Source organism: Emydura macquarii, unplaced genomic scaffold (genome assembly GCF_026122565.2).
Source record: "Emydura macquarii macquarii isolate MOO-44397 ecotype Brisbane River unplaced genomic scaffold, CSIRO-AGI_Emac_v2 contig_3348, whole genome shotgun sequence".
NCBI lineage: Eukaryota > Metazoa > Chordata > Testudines > Chelidae > Emydura > Emydura macquarii.
Window position 1 is genome coordinate 5000524 of NW_027133485.1, and position 14778 is coordinate 5015301.

General features: G+C 58.4%; 1 protein-coding gene across 1 annotated transcript in view; it reads left to right on the forward strand.

Annotated features, from left to right (window-relative positions):
- Window positions 1-14778, forward strand: part of KCNQ4 (potassium voltage-gated channel subfamily Q member 4) — a 74426-nt gene that overhangs the window by 33652 nt on the left and 25996 nt on the right. The window contains exons 2-8 of the mRNA XM_067533796.1: window positions 5441-5531; window positions 8084-8210; window positions 9442-9617; window positions 10476-10601; window positions 10709-10819; window positions 11525-11620; window positions 13762-13850. Of these exons, the coding sequence (XP_067389897.1) occupies window positions 5441-5531; window positions 8084-8210; window positions 9442-9617; window positions 10476-10601; window positions 10709-10819; window positions 11525-11620; window positions 13762-13850 (816 nt within the window). The remainder of the gene's footprint in view (window positions 1-5440; window positions 5532-8083; window positions 8211-9441; window positions 9618-10475; window positions 10602-10708; window positions 10820-11524; window positions 11621-13761; window positions 13851-14778) is intronic.

The following is a 14778-nucleotide window of genomic DNA, read 5'->3' on the forward strand; positions in this document are numbered from 1 at the left end:
ACGGCGGGTTCCCCCTAGCCCACCCCCTTCAGTTGCAAAGGAAGGCCCTGGCCTCGGAAGCCGCGTGCGTGTCTTTAGAGTTGTGCCCAACATTCTGTCCGGCAGAGATTCTGCATTGCTTCCCATCGCTTTCCCTGCGAGCGTTTGAATGGGGGCCTGGTGCAGCAGATTCATAACGAGCGGTAGGCAATAATCTTGCACCAGCATGGGATAGCTTCGATCCGCTTGAGGCGTCTCTTCCTGACTGTTCTTGCTGTCGAGGCTTTCTCTAGAGCGCCACCCGCAGGCAGAGAGGAGAGCTGGGCTCCGCCACCCGTGAGCGTCCAGTCCTCGGTCTCTATAGCCTGCTGCGCAGGGAGAAGGGGAACGGACTAGTAGGTTGGTCGGGTTGTGGGTTGATGCCTCTTCCAAGAGAGACAAAGAAGTCGGAGGTGGGTGCTGCCGTGGGCTCCGCTGTCGGTCACGCCGTGCGATGCGGTCTGAGCATTTAGGGTGTTGCCTCGCTCTCCTGCTTGCGCTCTCTGCATCACAGGTGACAAAAATAACAATGCCACCGAGCTCTTCCATAGCGCAGTGCCGCGGTGGATCTCCACACGCCGTCTAAGGAGCTCTGTATCGTTCTCCCCAGGTGGGGAAACGGAGGTTCAGGGCGGTGAGTCTCCTGACAGAGCTGGGACTAGAACCCGTGTCTCCACCAGTGCTCTAGCCTCTAGGCCACACTGCCATTAGGGGGAAGAAGGGCTATTGCTGGCCTGCTGCATGACCTCCCACGAGGCTGGGCAGGCCGGGAGGGAGTGGTGGTGGTGGAGCCTTGTCCTCTCCCCTCCAGCGTGTGAGTCAGGGTGCAGCGTGGGCATAGCCAGTGTCCCCTACAGAGCAAGCAGACTCGGAGCAGATGCTGCTTGTTAGCTGAAGATTGCAAGGGTCAGACGAGCCCAGCGAAGGCAGGATCCACCAGCTTTGGGCGAGCATCTCCTCCTCCAGCTCGCTCGCTCTCTCTTTGCCCAGGTATTTAGTTGAGACGTGACCCGAGTGTGCGGAATTCAGAGCCCCGTTTCGGGGACCCCGTCTGCGAGGTTTGGATCTTGGCGGCGCTTAAAGCGAAATGGAAAAAAGTGTATTGGGAGGTGTTGGGGTGGGAGCCAGCCGTCTAATCTAAGCCCCCAGCGCAGAGCCAGCTCAGTGCAATCTCGCTCCAAACCAAGATCAGGAACTCAGGGTCATGAACCCTCGTCCTTTAATGCGCCTTTCCCTGGGGAGGACGTGTCCCCTGGGCTCCTGGCAGCCTGGCAATGACTAGCGTAGCCCCTTGGGATTTATTGCTAGAGGTGCAGTCACCTTCCTGCCTCTATGCAAAAGTCCTCTGCAGCCCAATCGAAAACGTTCCCCTTTCTGTTGGCGGGGTGACCACGGTGGGGACCGTCCCAGCGAATTCTGCCCCTGCTGCAAGATTCCATAGGATGGTGCTAACAAAACCCGACAGCCAGACTCTCGCTCTCTATTGGTGTCTGCAGGTTGTCAGGGACTTTCCGTAATCTCACACCTAGCAAATCTCACCAGACTTTTCCGTAACTGGGACAGAGATGTAAGCAAACCCGAACGCTTTAGGGTGGGATTTCCACTGAAGTCAAGAGGAGTTAAATGTCCTGGGAAGGACCAGGCCGGTGAATGCAGAAGTGTTCTGGTTCTCCGCCACTCCTGAGTGCCCATCACAGGCATCTTGAGTCCCAGCTTCTCTTTGCAGAAGGGTGGGTCGTCTGGTCACCCCTTCCTGTTTCTCCTAGCCCAGGCCTGATTCGTGTAGGACATAAGTCCTCGAAATCACACCTTTTCTCTGACACCCGGTGGGTCTGTTTGTTTATTTGCGAGCACGAATGGCGTTTATCCAGAACAAGCAAACAGCTGGAGGCTCCAGGGTGCACGAGCGCTGTCTGCATGCGTCAGAGCTGCAGGCACAAAGTCAGCGACTGGCTCCGGGGTTGCTTGGCTAGTTGAACGGAGCCCGAACTTTCTGTGCAAGGCCAACGTGGGGGCAGAGTCTCAAGATGTGGAGGTGGAAAGAATAACGCAGCCGGCCTGCACTGACTCTCCCGGGGGAGTTCTGTCCTCCCCTTAAATGCCCCCATTCTTCTGCGCTGGAGGAGACTCTTCTCCCCAAGGAAGCGGTTCCAAAATTCAGGCCTGCTTGTCCGGACTCCTGCCTTCTATTGCCAGCTCCGCGGCTGACCTGCCCTTGTGACCCTGGGCAAGTGGCTCGATCTCCCTGTGCCTAGGTCTGTGAAATGGGCTGAATTCACCAAGGGTCGGACAGCACTTTGGAATTCTCCAGTGACAGAGGCTACAGAAAGGCAGTGTGGTATTGCCCCTCCAAACGTGATCATGGATTCTGTCATAAAACCACACACTCCTGCAAACCTGGGTATGCCCCGGGCTGTCCTCTCAGCGTCCCCCTGCCCTCCCCCCCGGGAAATGATGGGGTGGAGGGGGCGCGGTACAGCCCAGTAATGATATGCCGTGCACTGTAGTACACACGTACACAGGCCGGCCTGTCTTTGTCCCAGATTGTAGGATGAAGAAAAATCCCAGGATTGTGGTAAGATTAACTCCCCTCTGCCCACATGGTCCCCCCCGCACCCTGCCGCACCCCGCAGACCCTCTCTTCCTCTGTGGCGGGCTCTGCTCACCCGCCTCCCCTGGCCCGCTCTCCATTTGCCCAGTAATGGAGTCAGAAGCAGGTTGTCACAGGGCAGGCCGGTTCTTAGGGCGCTCCCCTGGGGGACGCTGCAAAGTCTTTCTTGTGATTAAATATTTAACGTACTATTTAACTGACGGTTTCCCAAAGCCGGAATGTTATTGGCTGGTGTCATTTTTTGTTTGCACTCAGCACTTTCCTCGGCCACCGTTTGGGGTAATGCCGTAGGAATTACCTGGCTGTTTCGTGTTAGTCGGCTCAGAGAAGGTGGGACTGCAAAGTCCGGTTTCCTGAGACCCTGAGACGGGATGGAGACCCGGGGGGAGAGAATGCAGAGCAAATATTGCTGCAGGGAGCTCAAAACACTGTGGGATTTGTCTTTGTTTTAAACATAAGCTACTTTGGATTGCAGCCAGTGGTGTCTGGTGCGTGCAGGAAGGGACTCAGGCTTCCTGGGTTCTTTCCCCAGGTTTGGGAAGGGAAGGGGTAAGAGAAGGGGATTGGGAGATGGGACTCCTGTGTTCTGTCCCTGGCTCTTGGGAGGGAGTGTTGTCTAGGGGTTAGAGCAGTGCGTCAGGACTCCCTGAGTTCAGTTGTGTGCTCCGCTGAGGATCCATTGTGTGATCCTGGGGGAGTCCCTTCCCCGGCCCATGCCTCGGACCGTCTGTAAAACCAGGCACATGTCTATCTGCAGTGCCAGGGAGTTTGTGAAGCTTAATTAATGTTCATAAAACACCTCTCCTCCCCCGCCCCCCGATGGTGCTCTAGACATGCAACGTGGTGGTGTTCCAGTGGAAAGATGCTTCGCATTAGAACAATGAAAGGCAGGGCACCCCAATTCTGCTCCCCACCCCCGCCTAAAGTTCTCTCCCTCTCTCCTGGGACAGTGTGTCACAGTGTCAGCGGAGGGAGTCCTAGAAAGGCAAATATAGATCTAGAACAAGGGGCAGCTGATAGGACTCCACATTGAGGATGAAAACCCAGCTGTGCGGGCTGAGATTCTCTGTGCACAAAGCTCAGGCAGTGTGGAGCGCTGTTCCCCACAGTAGGTAAATGGAAAGCAGAAACGCTGGGGCGTTTATTGAGCTGTGCAGCTGCAAACTCGGTCCGTTCAACAGGTTTATCAGGCCCTGTTGTGCGTACAGGCCACACGTAGAGCTGATGGAAACAGGTGCTGCTCACTTGGGTGGAGCTGCGCCTGTTTACACCAGCTCTGAACTTGGTCCTGTATCATTGTTTTGAAACCAGATTTTTTTTTCCCCCCAAACACCACTCCCTGGGCGCCGTCGTAACAGGCGTGCTGTAACAAACGCAGCAAACTGTCTGCTAGAATTTGAAGGGGGCGGAAGAGTTGAGCAGGGAGGTTCAAGAAGGCATCGGTGGCGTAGCTAGCTTGACGTAGTACAAAGGGGGAAATCCAGGCTGAATCCAGTTTACCAACTTCCTGGCGGGGAGATCTGCAGGGCACTGTATCCCACAGGCAGTGATGGCCATCTCCCCAGACCCTCTCGCCTGAAGAACGTGCTGCGTGCTGGGCTAGCCCTGAGGATGGACTCAGTGAGCGAATGGCTTGTTCCCACTTCTGTCTTCTCTAAGGTCCTGGCCCTCACTGCCTAGGCCCAGGGCATCAGATCCGAAAAGGAAGCCACAGCTGAGTTACCTAAGAACAGAACATCTGGCAAATCTCTCAGTGCCACGCCCAGGTTCCTTGGAAGAGGCTAAACTGAATCTCTGGAAGCATCCCAAGTTAACCCTCCTCCCCGCTTTGTGTGCTGAGATCCCCGTGTGCTGAGCGCTACCCGGGCAGCTAGGCGCGGTACTGTGCGCCGTTTCCAGGGAGGTCTAACCAGCGTCTGACGGGGCGGTGAGATTGGGGGGTGGTAATTAGAGCTACGGAGCCTTTCACCAGCTCTTCTCCAGCCCCGAGGCTGCCATCGGACGGGTCTCGGGGTCTGACTGCAGGTCCCTGGATTTGCGCTCTGGCCCCACCGCTCAGTTCTGCGCCCCTCATCCGAGAACAGCTAAGCACAGAGGGCAGGGGGTCGGGTGGCGTGAACCTGCAGAGCGTGGCCAAGTCTGGGAGCGTCCCGTGCCTGATGGTGAGAAATGTTGCCTGAGCACAGCCGCTGGCCCGTCTGCTGGGTGACGCGATCCTCCTTGGCCATTCCCAGGCGATGGGACGTGTCTTCCCACCACCCTCGCAAAGTAAAGGGACCCCAGCCGCCCCCGGCCTGGTCCCTTCCACCCTCCACTGCCGCTTTCAGAACCAGCTTCTGGGTCCTCCTGTGGCTCTGCTGCTCTCTGCTGCCATCTCGGGGCCAAGCGTGGCCCCTGCAGGTCAATCCGGCTTTTGAAAGTTTTGCTGGGGAAAAGGTATGTTCTAGACCAGGGGTAGCCAAATTTCTTGGTCAAGGTATAGTCAGGGTCCAGACTCCAGAGAAAATCATAAAAAAAATAACAACAATAATGATAATAACGAAATATTGGAGAGAATCACCCGTGGTACCGGTTGGGCATTCAGGATAGCCGGTGCCCAGGTGGGACTGGTGAGGAGGTTAGGTGGCTGGGCTGTTTGCATCTGCCTGAAATGCCAGACCCTCCTCACCCCCCCTTGGCCGTTGCTGCATTCCAGCTGATCCTGGGAAACTGGCAGCTCTGGTGGGCACTGGGGCTGGAATGGACAGAGTCTCACCCATCCCGATGGGCCCATCGCACCTGCTAATCTGTTCTAATCATTTGTTATTTCAGATTCCTCCTGGTCTTTGGTTGCTTGGTGCTGTCCGTGTTCTCCACCATCCCAGAGCATCAGAAACTAGCCAACCAATGTCTGTTCATCCTGGTAAGGCGGGAACTTTAGAAACCTCTCTATTTTTATCTCCCAGCTAGCAGTCTGCTCCCAGCTTTCCCCTCTTTTCACTCCGGGGCTTTAGCAACGATGGCCTAGGAAATCCTTTAATGTCCCTTTTGTACTTTTTCTCAGCGAGGCCAGCAGGCGTGGATGTGGACTCAGGCCATCTGTGAGGTGGCGTCCGCAAACAGAAGGAGAACTTAGGTCTCTCTCGCATGCATTGATTTGCACCAATTTAGCTCGAGGGGTGATTTTAAATCTCTGCAACTTTGCATGTGGATGCTCTAACCTGATGAGTTTTAACCCGGGCTCGTATTACTGGTTTGCCTTGCACGTGGTAATTACCGGTGAAGTGGTTTTCCCAAGATCTGTGGCCCAAGAGCACCCACTCTGCAGCCTTTGTCATTATAACCATTAGGCCCCGCTGCCATTGCTGTGAGTTGTTTGCAGGAGTGATTCATGGCTGCAGCGCATGCAGAAGCAGCATGGCGTAGTTACACAATCTCCTGTTGGCTTTTTAAACGGACTCTCTCCAGTGGGCTGTGTATGGAACGCCGATAGTCAAATGATCCTTATTCTGTATGGAAATGCAAAAAAAAAAAAAAAACAACTGGGAAGGGCGGGGCGAAAGAAACCTATAAAAAGCAACTTTCCCCCAAACTGTCAGAAATAGCTGATGCTGGATTTCTGCCGACTGTGATGGAGACTAAATTAGGAAAGGTCCTTGTGACTTTCTCGCTAGTAAGCAAAATAGGGGCTCGTGTGTACAAAAGGTAGGAGGCAAAGCAGTACAATGCTGACAGTGGAGGAAAACTACCCATATATATTTAAGCTGGGCACATGCAGGAGGAGCGGCGCTGCTCCAGAAGGCTCCACAGTTCAGAGCTCCTGGCTCGTCTCCTTGACTTTCCCGTTGAACACGGAGGTGTGGGGAGATTGGCTTGGCTGTTCAGTGTAGGAGCGCCTGTTTCCTAAGGACCCAGTGAAGTCCATGGGAATCTTTGCATTGGTTACGGCGGGGCGTGGGGTCGGGCCCTAAACGTAGGAGATGCGGCTGCCTGGTTGGAAAAGAGCGTGTGACACATACACGCAGTCACGTGCCGTGTCTACGTTGGCCTGTGTCTGACCGTCTCTCAGCGCTTCTGTCGTGCAGCTCCGCGGATGGGGCCGATGATGAGACTGGTGGTTCTAGACAAGACACCAGTGTTTTTGCCTAGACTGTCCTGAACCCAGTCAGATGGCTCAGTGGTTAACAACAGCCCATCAGCGCCTCTCCCAGTTGATGCTGCTGGTGGGGAGTTAGAACTAGAGATTTGCAAACCTCACAAGATCTGGACAATAGAGATGTAGATACAGGGAAATAAGTTCCTATAAATATCCTCAGGCATGATCTACAATTTAGTCTAAATTTTCTCCTCATGGTAAGGGGGGTTGCAGACTGTGCCGGGCCCCCCAGGTTCTCTGGGCCCTGGTAAAGTGTAACCTCCCCCCCCCCCATGTGGGGGCCCTGCTCACAGGGCTTGGGTCAAAGGGCTAAAAATCTCAGTGTAGATATTTGGGCTCCGGATGGAGCCTAGGATCTAAGACCCACACCCCTCCCGGAGGTTCAGGGCCGGGGCTCGCACCCGAGCCTGAATGTCTACACTGCGATTTGTAGCCCTGCAGCCTGAGCCCAAATCAGCTGACTCAGGCCAGCTGTGCGGTGGCTCTTTTATTGCAGTGTAGACATACCTTCAGGGTGTGAATGACCACATGGTGCAGGCAACAACGACCTGGGCCCACGACGTCAAACAAGGAACATCCCGGCGTCTAGAGACTCCAGTGCCGGGCTCAGTTTCTTCGATCCAATCACCCAGGGCTGTCTAGTGTAGCCCCCAACACAGGGGAGAGAAGGAAACCTGCCCCGTCGTCTCAACGTTTATTACTCAAGCGCAAGCCCCGTGCCACGTTTCTCTGAGGCAGTTGTGGAATCGGATCTGGGGTTTTGCTGTGGTCGCATTTCTAGCTCCCTGGCCAGTGGTGCTCTAAAGAGAGGATCTCGCTGCTGCTTGATCGCTCCATTAGCCAGCATTAACCCAGCAGAGTCCCCGGGAGAGCTGTACTCTGGCTGATTTCAGTCAACACTCACGCCGGGGGTGCCTGAGAACCACCCGGCTGGGGGTGACTTGAATACAGCACCGAGGCTTGCAGCAAATGCCCACATCTTCCTCCTCCTCCTCCTCATCCCAAGGGTTGCAGGACTGGCCCTAGCGCAGAGAGAGATCAATTATTTACAGGAAGGGATGTTATATTTAGAAAGCCGGTCCCGAGGTCTCTCTGCCCTCTGCGGGCTCCTGTTTTGGGCTGCAGGGTCTGTGGAGGTTTGTCTAGCTCGTGTGCAGCTGGAGGATGCGAGGAACCAGCTGATGGCTCAGGCATGACACAAACGAACGTTCACACTCCGTCCCAGAGTCTTTTCTAGCCAGCCCCACCCCGGGCCCTCCCAGCTGAATTAACCCAGCCTCTCTCTCTCTCTCTCTCTCTCTCCTGTTCCTCCCCTCCAGGAATTTGTCATGATCGTGGTGTTTGGCATGGAGTATGTCATCCGCGTCTGGGCGGCTGGCTGCTGCTGCCGCTACCGGGGCTGGCAGGGGCGGTTCCGCTTTGCCCGGAAACCCTTCTGCGTTATAGGTACGTGCGGGCAAGGAAAGCCGCCTGGCGCACCGCGTGATCCTCCCTGCGGGGCATCGGGGGTGAACCGCAGGAAATCACTCTCTGTGTCCATCTCTAGGGCTCCCTGGTTATCACAGGAACTAGAGGGAGGGAGGGCATGCTAGGTCTTTTCAGGGGCACCTATATGCCATGGTGATGGGCACGTCAGGCGTGCCAAGACAGACAAGGGAGCCCTCTAGTCCAACTCCTCGCAAGCTCTCGGGGTTACCAGGCCAGTCAGCCCCATGGCATCTTCCCAAGCAAAGCTGAAAGGAGACGGAATCAGAACCGGTCACGCTCGGGGTTCTCGGAGGACCCCAAGGGAGGAAGGCGCCCAGGTTTCCGCTGAATCTGGGAGCCTGAGGCTCCTTGGAAAACCCTGCCCTGAAAGTAGAGCTACCCACAATTCAACCCCTCACCCCCTCAAATTGTGGTGGGGAGGGGAGGGCAGGCAGCAGCCGAATCCAAATGTTGGCCCCATCGGGGCACCTGGAGGAAGTTTGGTTCAAGTCCCCATTTCTCCCGAGCCTCCTTAAAAGCTGCTGTTGAGTGTCCTGCTCAGTGCTGGGCTGAGGGCGCAGGGGGGACGCCGAGAGCAGCTGGAACCCAGGCTGAGTTTGGAGAAGGACCTCTGGTGAATACCTCTCTGGACAGGGCCAGCTTAGGCCGGGGGCTGAGCCTTTTCCCTGGGGGCTCCTGCCTTTCCGCTTCTGGGGGCTTATCTCAGCCTCTCGGAAGCTGGCAGCGGGTCCGACTCGGACAAAGGGCCATGCGGGGGTGGTGTGGGGAGAATGGAAACCATCCATTCAGGGGATGTGATGGGGGAGGGCCCAGTGACCGACTTTCAGCCCCAGCTTGATAGGCCCGGTCCCACGCTAGCGTGTTCCACGAGTGCTCACCAGCTGAGCCAGGGAGACGTCTGCTCGGCAGACACGATGCTCCGGGGATGAGACGCGGGTGGGGTGGGACCGTGGGACCCAGCAGGGAGGGATTGGGGCTGGGAAAGGCTTATTGGTGGCGGGAGGCGCAGGCTGGTTTTGCTGGTGAGTGGGAATCTTGAGGCTGGTTTTTCCCGCAGCTCCACCCTCCTGCTTTGGAAGGGGAAAAGGCTGCACCCCCTAGCACCACAATCCCTGCCAGCCGGCTACCCCCTGCCCTCCCCTGCCAGCCGGCTACCCCTTCTCCCATCTCCCTGTGCTCTGGGTCGCAGATTTCATCGTCTTCATCGCCTCGTTGGCCATCATCGCCGCCGGCACGCAGGGGAACATCTTTGCCACCTCGGCACTGCGCAGCATGCGCTTCCTGCAGATCCTGCGGATGGTGCGCATGGACCGCAGGGGGGGCACCTGGAAGCTGCTGGGCTCAGTGGTCTATGCCCACAGCAAGGTAAGCTGGGGGAGGGTGCCGGCCGGGGGAGGGGGATTGGATTTCAGTGCCCGCGAGGTGGTAAAGGAGACAGGGCAGAGCCGGGCACAGTGTGGGTTGGTTCTGCTTCTGTCCAGCTTTGCCCCTGCCTCTCAATCCTGGCTGACAGCTGCCTGGGCTCCCCATGACCCTGACCTACACCACCCCAGCTAGTCCAACCCTCCTCCTTCCTCCCCCCCGCGCTCTGTCGTGGCCATGGCCCCTTCCCCTGTACTGTACACAGAGGTCTGGACCAGCTCCTTCTAGGCCCCCACCACTGTCGTATCTGAGCACCTCACCGTCTTGAATGTGTTTAATGCAGGGCTATGATCCCCTTAGTCCCGATGGGGAAACTGAGGCACAGAGTGACTTGCCCAAGGCCACGCAAGACACCTACAGTAGAGCAGGGACTTGAACCCAGCGGTCTCCCGGCTCCCCGGAGAGCACCCTAGCCGCAGAGCCACCCTTCCCCGATTAGCCTCCGAAGTCTCCCTGTTGGTTTCAAAGCTGACCCTCCGCTGTCCGTAAAGCCCCTCCACGGACTCGCCCCCGTCAGCCACGTGGCACGTTCCCCTCCAGGCACCGGCGTCCTCTCTGTGCCGCCCCAACCTGCGCACAGGAGCCTTCTCCTCTGGAGCTGCTGCTGGGGCAGGGGGAGAGTTAGCTCCACGCACCTGCTCCCTGCCTTCGGAGCCTCCCCGCCCCTTTGGCGGTAGTGAGTGCTCTGCTCCGGCTGGGGTGGCCTCCGGGGCGCTCTGCACTGTGTTGTGTCACGTACTGGGTCTTCACCGCCCCCCCACTTGGCTTTCGCCCCCTCCCTTCCCCATCTGCCCTTGGCAGGAGCTGATCACAGCCTGGTACATCGGGTTCCTGGTCCTCATCTTTGCCTCCTTCCTCGTCTACCTGGCAGAGAAAGACACCAACTTGCAGTTCGCCACCTACGCCGACTCGCTCTGGTGGGGCACAGTAAGTTCGGCGTCAGAGCCCTGCTCCCCCGGGGTGGCATGGGCCAGGGGCTGGGGGGGGGCGAGGAGAGCTCCGTCAAGGCCTCTCTGTCTTCTCTCCCGTCACAGATCACCCTCACCACCATCGGCTACGGGGACAAGACCCCCAATACGTGGCTGGGCAGGGTGCTGGCAGCCGGCTTCGCCCTCCTCGGCATCTCCTTCTTTGCTCTGCCCGCTGTGAGTAGCGTTCGGGGGGCTGATTCTGCCCTTGCGGCCGTCCTGGTAATGCCCATCGCCGCCAGGAGGGAGGGAGAGCCAGGCCTCTGGGTCCCAAGGAGCTCCGGCTGGCAGCGGGGGCTGCCCCGCGGAGGGAAGACAGCTGGAAGTGCCCCCTCTCGCTCGTGCTCTTACGTGCTCAGTGCTTGAGACTGCAGGAGAGATCCTGCCCGAGAGATGTCATGGCTCGTTCTCCACCTCCTTTCCTCTCCTCCCTCCCTTCCCTCCAGAGAAGAGCAATGGCCCCTGGGATGTGCCCTACCACGGGAATGGGGGCACCCAATACCTCCCCCCCCCACCGTGTCTCCAGCTAGGGACTGCTGACTCCCAGCTGATCTCTGGAGCTGCCAGACCCCCGGGGGAGGAGGGATGACCTGGTGGAGCTGAGAGAGTCCTAGTTCAGGGGGAGGCAGGGTCCCCTCTTTGCTCCCTTCCAAAACGTGGATCGTCCTGCTAGCCTGACGGGGGGCATTGGTGGGTTTGGGGTCCTTTTCCTTCCACGCGTCCTGAGCCGTCTGCCTTCACCCTGGGGTAACGGGGATGCATCCTTAGGACCCTCAGGCCCGTGAGGATAATGCTGCGTTGGGACGCTTTGCCTGGCTGCCGCTACGTGGCCAGACAGGTTCTGGACCCCATGTCACTCAGCCTGACCCTTTTTTCCTGCAGGGGATTCTGGGCTCCGGCTTTGCCCTGAAAGTCCAGGAGCAGCATCGACAGAAACACTTTGAGAAGAGGCGGACGCCGGCAGCCAACCTGATCCAGGTACCGCAGGGAGCCGGGCCAATCCCTGGGGGAACCCCACCCTCCACCTCGGGGCCGTAGTCACTGCACATATTGAGTGCAGCCTGTGGGCTGCCCCCCAGCTCCTCCACTCCTGGTCCCCCCCCCCCCCCGTATGACTCTGCCAACGCCCCTCAATCTGCACATGCAGCACAGCGCTGCTGGCTATTCTAGTCCGGCTATTGGCACCCGCCCTGAGCTCCCCCTCGGTCCGGGTTTGCACACTTCAGCACATCTGACTTGTACCTTGGCGAGGGTCCGACACGCCAAGCCCCGGAGCCTGCGGAGGGGCCCTGGCAAATCAGCCCCTTTGTCTAGCTCGCTTTCATCCTCTTGTTGTCAGGAAGGTGCAACTTTAGAAACCCTCCTTATCTCCCCAGCTCAGAGAACACGCGCACAAAAGGGAGCTCCCGCCCCCCTCCGTCTATCTCCAGCTGCCAGCCAGTCGGCTGTCCCCAGATTTCGCAGCGCCCCGGCCCTCTGAATGCAGCCCTGCTGCTCCTTACAGCTCAGCGGCGGCCAAGGAAAAAGCCTGGCGTTAATTAATGGAGCTGGGCACGGGGCAAGACAAAGGTCCCCGCCTGCACATCATCCTGCAATACAAAGCAATCACCGGGATGCATTTCAGCCCCCCCCCCCAACAATGTGCCCCCCCGCTTCCCCTAACAACTCTGGCCATCACTGTCCAGCGTCCCTCGGGCACTGATGTGCGGTGGGTGCAGATGGGAGGCCGCGAGGGCTCTGATAAGACTCCCTATTGTGATCGCTCCTTAATTAATGGCCCCGGCCTCCTGGGAGGGTTACCTGTCGCCTCTGCAAGAGCATAGACACAGGAGAAAAGCTTGGACCAGGCAGGTGTGGGGGGCCAGGTGTGCGTAAGAACAGCAGGCCTGATTCTCCCCTCCAGCTGCCCCCCTTTCACATCTGCTGGGGAGCCAGACCCCGTGTGTCCCCACATCATGCCCAGCTAAGCACCAGGAGAGCTGTCCGCGTGCACAGCTCTACCCAGGCACCTCTGGCCTGACCTGCAGGACCTGCAGCATCCACGGCTATTCCAGTGCTGGGCTCCCCGGTCACTCACGCACCTGCCCTTGTTTAGCACCCCTTGCAAAGCCAGTTCTGGCCTTGGCCCCGTCCTGCCAGGGCCCCTCCGTCTTCAGCTACAACAGCACCTCTCCCTGTGCTGCCAGTTCCTGGCATCTCCTCCCTGGGCACTACCAGGCCTGCCACGCCTGGGGACATGGCTACAGCCGACACCCTCCAACTCCTTTCACCGGCGACCCTGACGTTAGCTGTGGTTGCAGGTGTCCAGGTGCCCATTAGGCCACTTAATTAGCAAACTGGTCAGTCAGTGTTAATGCGCCCCGGTAGGGAGATGGAGACGCCCGGGGTTATGGCACAGAAATGATCTGCTACCAGCATTTCCCGGTAGGGACAGCAAATTATCCTTCCTCCTCTAAAATCACTTAAGCTTGGAGACCTTTCCAGGGTGAATCTCGCCTCCAAGGAGGACTCCGGGTCACCTTCCCCAGTGTGGTAGAGACAGGTCGCATGCCAAGCATATCTGGCTGCACATGGGGCTCCGGCTGCGCTGCCTGGGGGTCCCGAGGTGATGCCACCCCAATGGCTCGGGAGCCTGGGGCAGATTTTTGCTGCCTCTCTCAGGCCAAGCAAGACATGGCATGAGGGTGTAGCTCCCGCAGGATTCCCTTGGTCATTCAAACCTGGAGCGATGGCGACAGGTCTGTACAGGAGGTCTCTAAACTAGGGCCGTCTGCTTCTGGCCCTCGGAGGCTGTAGCCCCACAAGAGATGGCAGCTCTGTCTGTCTGAGGTACCTCATGGCAATATCCGAGCCCGTCACAGTCTTTAATGTATTTATCCTCACAGCTCCTCTATGAGGCAGGGCAGTCTTCTTAGCTCCATCCTACGGATGGGGAAACTGAGGCACAGAGAGGCTAAGTGACTTGCCCAAGGTCACACAAGGAGTCTGTGGGAGAGCAGGGAATTGAATCCAGGTCTCCAGGGTCCCAGCTGAGCACCCGAACCCCTGGGCCGCCCTTTCCCTTACTACCTTGCTAGTTTCACTCCTTCCTCCCTTCCCTCTTCCTCTCTCTGGTGCAGGCTGCCTGGCGCCTGTATTCGACGGACGTGAGCCGCGCCTACCTGACCGCCACGTGGTGTTACTACGACAGCATTCTCCCATCCTTCAGGTAGGCGGGGTGCCACGCGGGGTGACCCCAGGCTGAGCTGTGTGCGCGAGGGCCGGCTGGTCCCCAGCAGGGGTTTTCCCCTCTGTCAGCAGTGGCTGATCCGAGAGCAGTGGCCTGTGCAGGCCTTTGAAGGCCGCTGGCCTCTGTGTCCCTTGAGGGCAGGGGAGGGCAGGATGTGGCCCTGCCCCGGGCGACCCAGCGGGGCTCTGGAGCCGTGTGGATGTGAGCAGCTTTGCCCAAGGCTCATCCCCGCCGTCCCACCCTGCCCTCTTGGCGGCTGCCGGCAGCGGAGGCTGAGGTGGATGAGAAGAGAAGGAAAGCGCCCTTCTTCCCCTTGCAGGACAGCCCTGAGGGGCAGTGCTGGGGGAAGCCCTGGGGCGGTCCCTGCTCTTCCTCTTCTGGCCATACATGGAGGCCTCCGGCCTTTAAGGCTGTTGAGCTCGACTTCCCGGCCACGTCCCTCTCTGGCCTCGTGCTGCTGCAGGGGCTGGATTCCCACTGCTCTCCCCAGCAAAGTGGGGGACGCTGAGACACTAGGTGCAGAATGATCCCCCCTGACGCCCGGGGGCGTTGACCCAGTGAGCAGGGAGCGGGAATTACGGAGTTAACACTTTCAGCGTCACGGCGGATCAAATCTCCAGCGCTGGGGTCTCCTACCTCTCTGCCCTGAAGCCAGACAGGGAGCGCGGTGTCAGACGCTGTGTCCATGGCAGAGTTTAGTAATCCCGGTGGGGGGTGACTGGGCCGGCTGATGTACCAGGTGTACACCACTCATCTCCACAGGCCGGTGGGTCCCTGCCGGCTGTGCCTGGTGCTGTGTCGGCGTGCACGCCACCCACCTCTTGTGCAAGATGCGCTCCGATGACCCCAGTGGCAATGCCTGTTCCTGGACTGGAATGTACCCTGCTAATCCCCAGATGCTGGTGGG